Below are 10,349 nucleotides of genomic sequence, written 5' to 3' on the forward strand. Positions count from 1 at the left end.
CTTCAGGACCCCTGCCCATGACATGTCCTTGGCTGGGAAGACTCATCTCTGGCCCCATTCTTGGCTGACATCTCACCCTTCAGATCTCAAGTTACATGTCAGTTCCCAGCAGAGGCCTTTCCTGACCATCCTTTCAAGCTGATCCCAGATCCCTCTGGGATTCCAGCCTTCTTTAGGGGAGTCAATGCTTGGTCTGTGGAGTTTCATCCCAGGTGACAACTACCCATATGGGAAGGGATGCTATATCCAAATGGCCACCACTCCCCTCTAAGTGTCAGAGAGAAGCTAACTAGTGTACGAGTAATGGATTGGCTCAGTCATCTATAAAGGAATCTAAGAGCTGGCCTAAAGATTGCAGCTAAAAATCTTGGGGAAAACCAGTCAAAAGCCCCAGCACAACTTTGGAAGGAAACTTTCTGGGTGGTTCAGGCAGGTGGACAGACCTGGGTTAGAGCCAAACCCTGCCCCTTCCTCCTTGTGTGACAGTGTCATTTTATATTTATAAGCCTTTTCCTCACTTTTAAATCAGGGGTAAAAGAGCAATCATTTGCATGGAGCTGTGGTGGCAGGGATTAGGTGACAACATTAGTGAAAGTTCTCTGGTTGTTCCTGGCACAAGTAAACTCAGCAAACAAGAGGTCATTGCCCTCCAAGAGGTTTCAGGAAGGCACAGTTAATGTGCACGGAGGTGTGACCTGACCCATTTGGTAGAAAATGTGTGTGCAAAGAACTGATAGTGGAAGCAGGGCATGGGGAGGGTACACTGGATCCAGAATAGAGGTATAGGGAAAAAGAGTATGTTTTAATTCATAGGACTGGTTGGGGTTTACAGAGAAAATGAACTTTGGAAGCCATAGGTGCAGGCCCCAGCTAGACTAACCTTTAGTGAGAGACTTCACTGATGAGTCTTTCCATGCGTGGGTAGATTGGTGTTGGGTTTAAGCACATGTCATCTAGGACTCAACCAGAGTTCAACTGCTGTAGGTCACAATCTTCCACAATTGTGGGAGCTAGTTGAGCCATCTCTGTCAACCAGTTGTCTTAATGTCTGATGACAGAGGTTGAAGTCCTTGGGAGGAGGTCAGGGTGAGCGAGGACAAGCTGGATTCCCCAAGGAAAGACCAAAATCAGTGTCCATTCCTAATCCTGCCAACCTTGGTGATGTGTGTGTGTCCTGCTGCAGAGGCTGGTGGCCTTTGTCACAGACCTGAATAAACCCTTAGGCTGTCAGGAGACCAGAAAAAAGGTAAAGTAGCCAGCTATTATCCTTTGCCATCCCATGCCAATGAGGTAAGTCATCAACCAGGGACAACATGTGTGAGATACAAAAGTGCCTGCTCCAAACTTCTGAACATGGAAACAAGTTAGTCACTGCTGAATTTCTGTCCTCCAGATATGCAAAATATCTCCTATAGCTTACCCAATCAGAAGCATCCAGATCAAGGAAATCCAGGAAAGAGTTCAGCCCAACAAGGTGACAGAGCCACCACAGTGAATGGGAATTGGCCCATCAGGTACACAATGATGTCTTCTGTGACAGGTGTCAGGGCAGGCAGGAGTGTGTGGCTTCCTCCAGGAAGTAGGTAGTGGGGAAGTTGGAAAGCTCATTGTCACTTAGCAGACCCAGGTTAACATGTAGCCAAGTATTGGAATTAGGAGTGGGTACCTCCCTTCTGCAGCTACCCATCCAGCATTGGCTTTGGGTGACATATAGGGGCTCAGAAATTCCTGTCTGGGTTGAAGATCTGGTACTGACTATAGGGTCTATTTGCTTCCAGATCTTGGGAATGGAGTACATGAGTCCTCAGGAATTGGGTGAGGGGATTCTAGGTCAGTGTTCTGCCATGCTTAAAACTGGGGTGGACAGCAGGAAGAGGAACAACGTGACTGTGATCTAAATAAACAGCAAAGACAGACTTCAAGATTGTCTGAGACTGGAGAGATCATCCTTAGCTCCATTCCTCACTGGACTATGAGCCACAGATTGGGCCTGGCACCCTCCCTGGGAAGAAATCTGTAGGAATTTTTGTCTCATCCAAAACCAGGGGGTCAATGTATTGTGATCAGGCATCTCTCCTTGCTGTCCCCTTCCTTGATCAATTTGACATCTGTTTGTATGAATTGACCAATGGATTCAAATAACTCATCTAGTGAAAAGGCTTGGATATATACAAGAACACTTCCAGTCCTGAAACAGGGCCATATATTAAGAAATTCTCACATTCAGGGATATTGGTGGCATCTGCCCATTGATGGAAAAGAGGGTCACTTTGAAGCCCTGTCAAGGAAATCTCCCAGAAATCTGTGAACTCTGGGACACAGACACACATGTGCTCCCCACCAAACACACCCCAAATGGCTCCACTGTTTTATGTTCCCTCCAGCAATATATGAGGATCCACTTGCTCTCTCTACTCACCAGCACATGGTACTATCTTTGTTAAGGGTACCAAGTAACACTGTACAGATAGATGTTGTTCATCCAATATTAGTGGACCCTCCAATGCCCGCTGAGGCAGTAGACACTTTAGTAAGTGTGTTACTGGTGTGTCACTGTGGTTTACGTTTGCATTTTGCTGGTGGCTAATGATGTTACACCTCTTTTCATGTGTTTAATTACCACTTATCTATTGTATTCTGTGGAATGTCTCTTCCTGTCTTTTGCCCACTGTCTAACTGGATCATTTGACTTTTATTGTTGAGTTTTGAGAGTCCTTTGTATGGTCTACATTTTAGTCTTTTGTCGGATATGTGGTTTGAAGTTCTTTTCCTCCTAGTCTCAAGTCGGTCTTTTTATCTTCTTAACAGCATCTTTTGCAGGGTGAATGTTTCCAATTTTGATAATGTCCAGTTCTCCAATATTTCCTTCCATGGGTTATTCTTATGGTATTAACTATAATAATTGTTTGCCTTGTCCTGGTTTTTATGCTTTGCATATAAATCCATGATCCATTTTGTGTTGGTTATTTATATAATATGTAGGACTTAAGTCAAAACTCATCTTTGCCTATGAATTTCCAATTGCTCCAGTGTCATTTATTGGAAAAATATCTTAAATAATTTTGAATGCATTAGTCAACTACAATGTACCTATCACTTGTAAGTTTGTCTCTATGGTCTTTTTTTTTTTTTTTTTAATTCTCTCGTGACCCTGATTTTTTGGTATGCCTATGAATATTTGTTTGGATGCTGGTCATTGTGAATCAAATGTAGTAGTGGGTCTACATGATATTTTCCTCTGAAAGTTTCCACTCTATCCTTCAGCAGTGCAATGAATTTTGTCAGGGCTGAGGTGTTTTGAGGCTGAGTTTCATTCTTTGTAGGGATTGGCCTGCCTCTGGTGCATCCTACTTTTAGAGGACAGGCTTCCCCATTAATACCCCGGAGTATTTATGCACCTTCCTATGTGGGCCATGAACTTCAATACTTGTTTATCCAGTATACAAATCTCTGATAAATTGCATTTTGGACACTTTTCTCTTTGTTTCTTTGTCTGTAGTCCTATGCTGCATGAGAGTGGGTACATGTCTTGAGGGTTGGGGAGGAAAGACATGCAGGGTATTTGTTTACTTTTCAGTATCTTCTAACTTTCAGATCTAGATTCCTCATATTCTATCTTGGCAAGCTATAATTATAAGTTTTGACTCTGTGGTCCCATGATTGCTGAAAGCTCCTTCCAATTTCAAGGTTATCAAAACCCAATCTCTGCAGCCTCTTCCCTGTGCTATTGTAAACTGGCCTGTGCAGAGGGAAACTCTGGGTACATCCTGAGCTCCCCTTCTCTCCAAGACATTGGATGCTTGGGACCTACCTTCTTCTGATGCTTTAACTTTTTGTTTTGATGTTTTCTTTTAGTGCATTTTATTTCTAGTTCCCTTTGCCAGTTGTGTTGATTTGCTAAGCTACTCTATCATAGCCAGAAGCTGAAGGCCTCCAGAGCCTATGTTTTGAGCAAGTCTATATTTTTATCTGACTCCAAATTCCTTAATCTTTCTACTCCTGCAAAACTCAATGTTTGGTTCTCATGCAAATATGCCCACATATGATAAAGATTCTGTTGATATGAAATGCATGCATATAGACACATAGACACATAGACAAACACAACTCATACTTCATATAAACTATGCCCAGAGTTTTCTATTTTTACTGTATGAATCAGAAAACAATCACCCTGGATACTTTAAGAAATGACCTAGGTCCCAATTTAAAGACAAATAAGCAAACATCATCATCATCATGAGCATCTGTCTTCTCTATGTCCTGGGTGACCAGCAGCTTTCTCTGTCTTGGAGTCAAGCCAGTGCCTGGTGAACTCTGGCCTGGCCATAATGGTTATCACACCATTCTCTCACTCCCCTCCTTGGCCTCCCTGCCCACCTGTGATACTTGAACTCAGTGGACCCTTCTGACTTCCTTTGGACCTCAGGTTTCTTCTCTCACCTGTGCCCCTTCCTTCAGCCATGCCCTGTACTTTGGAATTTCTTGAAATACTGGAGGTTTCTGTACCTCTGTTCCCCTGCAGTGATGAACTCTTGGTTTCTCCCTTTCTGCTCTTCCCTAGACAATCATACAGGTTCAAGACACCACCTTGGGGAAGCCTTCTTGGGTCCTGGATCCACAGCTGGGTAAGATATCTGGAGTGGGTACCCACTTGCTGCTATGCCTGACACAGTGTCCCTGCCTTGACTGTAATTTGCTGTCCCTTTCCATTTCCTCTTGGGTGTCTAGCAGGACCTGAGCCATGCCCAAGAGAAGTCCTTACTACATAATGGGGATACTGAAGCAGGCCTGCTTCTAGGTTCAGCCATGGGCTCCAAGGAGGGAGCCCTAGCAGGGCATTGGAGACAAGAAGACTTATTTTAGGGGCCTGGCTGGGGGTCCCCAGTACGGTATTGTTGAAGGAGGAACACTGAAGGAGGGAAGGGAGCAAGTACTTTGAATTGAGACTTATGCCATGAACAAATATTGGGTAGAAAATATGAATCAGTGGGTTCCAGAGTCAGGGCACATCACCTGACTAAAATGTCATCCCTCATTCTCATGCTCAGATGAAAAACCTGAGACTCAGAGGGGAGCACCCAGGGCCCTATTTTGCAACCAAGATAGGAGTCCAGGCTTGCTGCTCATTCACAGCTCTGGCCTCAGGCCCACTTCCTTTCTGTGCCCAGGAGCAGATCTGATGATCTAGGTCCTGGATCTGGCAGGGGCCTTCAGGGACTCCACAGACCTCCAGGTTGCAGAAGGGTTGTGATTAGTTTCAGGACAGAACTAGGACCAGGCTAAGAGAGCAAGGAGTGTCAGTGAGGAGAGGCATGGGGTTCCATTTAGCCTGGCAGTCTTGGGGCCTGAAAAGGAAAAGGTCATGAAGGGACATGGAATAGGAAGTGACAAAGCTCCCATCACAGGCAAGACCAGGGGACTTCATTTGCTAGTAGTGCACTTTGGACATCTGGGATAGTACTCAGTGGCCTTGCTGATGGTGGGAATTGAAGACTGTTTTCTGATGGCCTCCTGCTAGTCTCCTCTTTTGACCAGGACTTAACTGGCATCTTGCCTCTTCTGTTTCATGCCCAGGGATGGGAACCCATTGAGGCACCCAGGCCACCTCTGTCCTGATCTCTGGTACTAGAGTTAGATGAGGCTTGTATGGGCCTCTAAAGCTACTGCTTTGGGGACTACAAAAAAAGAAGAAGGTATTTCTGGGGAGGAGAGTGGTAGGTCACTTGGGAGGAGGATTGTTATATCTTAGAAGTTTCTGGAGAACTTGACTCAGGAGAATCTGGCTTCTTGGATTATATGGTGAAAAAGAGTTTCAGCATGCACCCATCAGGTATAGACAGAGGTTTATTGAGAAAAGTAGCTACATACTCAAGAGAGAGACACTTTGGGGGTGAAGCAAGGAATACACATTAAAGGGAGAATCGAAGCTAAAACCAAAGATTGAATGTTTTCTCTGATATGCAGATGCTAATTCACAATAAGGGGAGCAACTAGAGAAGAATAGAGTTATTTTATATTAGGTAAAAGTAAGGGGAATAGGTATGGGGGTAGGAAGGATAGTAGAGTGAAATAGACATTATTACCTCATGTGCATGCATGACTGCATGACCAGTGTGATCCTACAATATGTACAATCAGAAAAATGAGAAATTATACTCCATTTATGTATGAATTATCAAAATGTATAAATGCATTCTACTGTCATGTACAACTATTTAGAACAAATTAAAAATCATTTTTAAAAAAGAAATGCAGTCTCAGGGTTGCCTGCTTTTCTATTAAAGGAAACTTGGTGAGGGGTAGTTAAGGGAAGGTATGCAGGAATAATATCAGTCTGGTGATTTCAAGACTGGGTTCTGGTGGTCTGAGCAGTCTCAGGATCTTCAGGCTGATGTAGTCTTCGCTATCTGATCAATAAATAGCTATGGAAAATTCCCTAAATTATAGTTTCCTGAAAATAACACATCTTTCTTTGCTTAATCAATTTATTGGAGGTTAATTAGTAGTACACAAGTAGATTTATAAATTTCCCAAGAATTCGAAAATAGGTTTAGGAGAGACACTGGGTTAGGGAATGAGAAGCCTGGAAACATGTGTGGAACTTCAGAATTAAAATCCTAGTTTCTTGTTCTTCTTTTAGGTCTCCTTTCTACCTGTTTCTTATTTCTTCTATCCTACTCTGAATGAAGAGACAGGGCAGTCACAGGGTCAGAGTGGGAGATGATCTATTCTCATTCCTGGTCCCAGCAGGTGACAGAATTCACAGTCAATTAGAATACAAATATGAAATTTTAATTAAAGGATTATTTACAAAGGTATATGTATAGGGAAACCATTAGAGAGACAGTCTTTAGGGCCTCAGAACTTTGGAGCTGTCAGTGGGAGGAGTCAGAGGAAAAGTTATCAAGATCGGAGGTTTTTGAGCTTTCTACCTGCAGCTGCTGTGACTTCTGTTCACTTCCATGAGACGAGTGGTTGCCTTGTCCCTGCAAAGAAAATAATCAGGGTTTCCACCCTGACCTGGTTTTCTCTTACCTCCTGCTGGAGTCCCCACTGCCAAATCTGCCTGGAAGCATCCTGGGCTCCTGGTCCTGGGTGTGTCTGTGTGCTTGGGGCTGATGTGTGGCCCTCCTGTGTTCTGGTCCATGAACTTGCTATGCTCAGGGGTCAGAACTGGGGCTTCCAAGCCTTGCTACCCTCAGGGCACCCAGCTCATCCCCCTGGCAGGGGTCTACTCTCTCAGTACCTCTTCTGCTTCCTTCTTTTTCTTCCTCTTGAACCAGAAAAGGTAACATCTGGGCCAGGAGACAGAGTGGAGATGGGTCAGTCAAGGATCAGGAAGTCTTCCTTGGGGATGCTGGGGCTTCAGAAGTCACTCACCCAACTCCAGCTATGGCCATGAGTAGCACAATGCTGAGGATTACGGCCCACTGGTAGGACTTCAGGTTCTTAGCTGGGGGTGTGAAAGCAGGGAGCCAGGTGTTTAAAGGTCAGGAGGGACCATCTGGGCTCTGAGAGAAGGTCATACATCTTTCCTTTCTTTTATCATTCACCTACTTAGTCACTTGTTTGCAAACCCTGACTGAGCACTTTCTCTGTCCCCAGCATACCTCAAGAGATCAATGAGACAAGGTCCCTGCTCTCTAGGAAGAGGACAAGAAAACAATTACAGTGTGGTATCTATCCACGGGAAATAGGACAGCTCATGGGATGGGGAGAAAGGATGATGAGTCTCTGGAGGTTGGGAAGCTTATCAGAAAATTGCTTAGAAAATAAGACCTCTGAATGGCACTGTGAAAGATAAATACAGGTTCATTTCCAATGGTCATAGGCAAAACTGTGTTCCATGTGAAGACATGTTCAGGGATGGAAGCTTGAAACTGCCCATCTGTCCAGAGTGTCCACAGCTTGTTGTGACTGGGTTGTTGGGGTGGTGGGAGATGAGCAGGTACAGCTAACATGGGGCTTCCTAAGCAGGTTGCATGTTATCTGGGGGATATTTAGAGCATCTGAAAGTTATAAACAGGGAGTATCATGGGTGAATTTTCTTCTTGAGAAAGTGTTTTCTGGTGGCATAGTGAAATATGGCCAAGAGGGGTAGGGAAACCTACTTAGGAAAGATTGCTATAACTCAGAGGTAGATTTCTCTCAGGCTCTCAGGCTCTAAAGTTGGACATGTGGATGTCAAGAAATCTTAAAGGCACTACTGTCACCCAGGAGGAGGAAGATAAACAAGAAAAGTTCTGAGTTGGACAGAGAAGAAAGATGGACAGAAACAACAATAGCCCCTGGGGTGAAGGGCCAGAAAAGGGAAGGCTGGACAAGGCAGAGACCACTGACCTGGGCAGAGAGCAGGGTCATTGCAGGACAAGAACTGAGTATTGCAGTTGGCACACTCAGTGACCTCTATTGTGGAGTCGATGTCTATGAGAGAGATGGGCAGAGCCTTAGAGGAAGCCAGGGGCCCTTGTCCCTCACTCAAACCCAGTACCCAAGCACACTCACCACAGGACTCATTGCAGGCTGCCCGGAAAGGTGATATGGTGGAGAAATTGAGGCGCTGGGGAAGCAGACAGAGCCAGGAGGGATTGGGGGTGTGAGCAGGACATGGAACTGGGGAAGGTGTGGCAGGTGCTCAGCCTGTGGGCAGGGTTTGGAGCTCCTGGGGAGAGTCTGGGAGGGGCTGCAGAATGGACTCTGCAGGCCTTGGGTCTCCATGGGGGTGAAGAGTTGGGCAGTGGGCAGGGGTAGCCCCATCTCTCACCCTTCTCCTTTAGCTCCTCTGATCTCTTATTCAGTCTCTCAGCAAGGAGACCCTTATGCACATGAATCTCTTCCAAAAGTGACAATTTATCTGGTTGGAGCAGAAGGGAAAGGGTGCTCAGTTGTGTAACTTGTTCCATGTTGGAATTTCACATCTGTCTTCAAAAAAATTCCATAGAGGACACAGAGTCATGCCGTGTCCATCTCCCACCCTGGGACCAAAGCAAGTCCTCTGGGAATGCTTTGGAGGTTGGGATATTGCCAACCCAAACTCCAGGGCCATGGGACACTTGGTCTCCTCACCATTTCGTAATTTCTTAATGGCTTGGTCTACTTGGTTAAAGAATTTGGCTGCTTCTTCTTCCAGATGGTCCCTATCTAAGGATGAGAGATAGGTGATGGAAGTCAGGGGAGTATTATCCAGTTCAGGTGAAGGAGTGAGTCCTGAACTCTGGAATCCTGTCAGTGCCTCACCAAGATATGAGGGTGTTATTGAAGCATTCTCCTCCAGGAAGAAGGAGTGGAGGCTTTGGGAGAGTTCTACTGGTGGTGCCGAAGTGCCCCAGAGAATCTTCAGGTCATAGTCCAGCAGGGCAGGCATCTCTGGCCAGCAGCGGAGGCAGGTATTCCCACCAGTGATTGGCAGGAGAAAGATGAGCAGGAGAGACAGCATCTTCTGGGGTCTTCCCTGTATGCACACTGACCTGGCTGCAGTTCCGTCTGGAATGCTGGTACTCTGTCCCCCTGGGAACCACATTCTCTTGGCAGAACAAAAGTAAATTCTGTGGGTTAAGGTAATGGTCAGTTAGGGTGAAACTAGGCATTGATATCAGACCCCAGTGGAGCGTTGGTGTGTGGTTACTCCTCTGAAAATGGAGTTACTGATGTTTGGTGGGGAGGGTTCTCATGAGGACCTGAGATAGCTGTGGGGCTTTGTGATTGGTGCTCACTAAGTTTATCTTGTAAGAAATAGCTCAGCAGGACAGGAATTCAAGAGTTTAGGAAGGAGCAGCACAGCAAGAAGTTTAGCTGGTTAAAATATTCTGAGTGTCTTTGTGCTTTTCCACATAGAAATGATCAACCATGGAGGAGGCATATGGAAAATACATTTTTCATGGCATATTAAACCTGGCAGCTGCGTTATACCTTGCCAAGCCACAGGGACTTGGACAGATCCTCCAGTTACTGTGTAGCCAGACAGTATAGAAAGATTTGTAGCCAGCAGTGTATGGAAGTGTGTGAATGAAGTCACCTGTAGGGCAGTTCTCTTGTGCAATGTGCACTGAAGAAGAACAAAACTCCTTCTGGTCAGTAAAAAAAAAAAAAGTTTGTGGGATTTTTGTCATTGTCACTCCTGAGCTGGCAGTTTTTGCTCTTTCATGCCACGCTTCTGATCATCTTGTGAGTGCCTTGGGCTAGATTATGGGCAGCTGAAGGCCACCAGGCATTTGAGGAATGCTTTCAATGAGAATGACAAAAACTATATCAAGAATTTAATCAAAGGTAAACATAAAATTTAGGAAAAAGGAAAGGATATTATGGGAAGCAGAAAACTTAGAACTCCAATGAAATAAACAAAATAT

The 10,349-nt window shown here is 45.1% G+C and overlaps 1 protein-coding gene across 1 annotated transcript; it reads right to left on the reverse strand.

Moving 5' to 3' along the window:
- Positions 1-7,234: 7,234 nt before the first annotated feature.
- Positions 7,235-9,439, reverse strand: Tex51 (testis expressed 51). The gene is made up of 6 exons (XM_047543854.1): positions 9,295-9,439; positions 9,070-9,144; positions 8,768-8,857; positions 8,344-8,427; positions 7,384-7,456; positions 7,235-7,298 (listed from the first exon to the last, which is right to left on the reverse strand). Exons 1-6 carry the CDS (start codon positions 9,437-9,439, stop codon positions 7,235-7,237), a joined length of 531 nt encoding a protein of 176 aa, XP_047399810.1.
- Positions 9,440-10,349: the final 910 nt, after the last annotated feature.

This window comes from Sciurus carolinensis, chromosome 3 (genome assembly GCF_902686445.1).
Source record: "Sciurus carolinensis chromosome 3, mSciCar1.2, whole genome shotgun sequence".
In the NCBI taxonomy this organism is placed as follows: domain Eukaryota; kingdom Metazoa; phylum Chordata; class Mammalia; order Rodentia; family Sciuridae; genus Sciurus; species Sciurus carolinensis.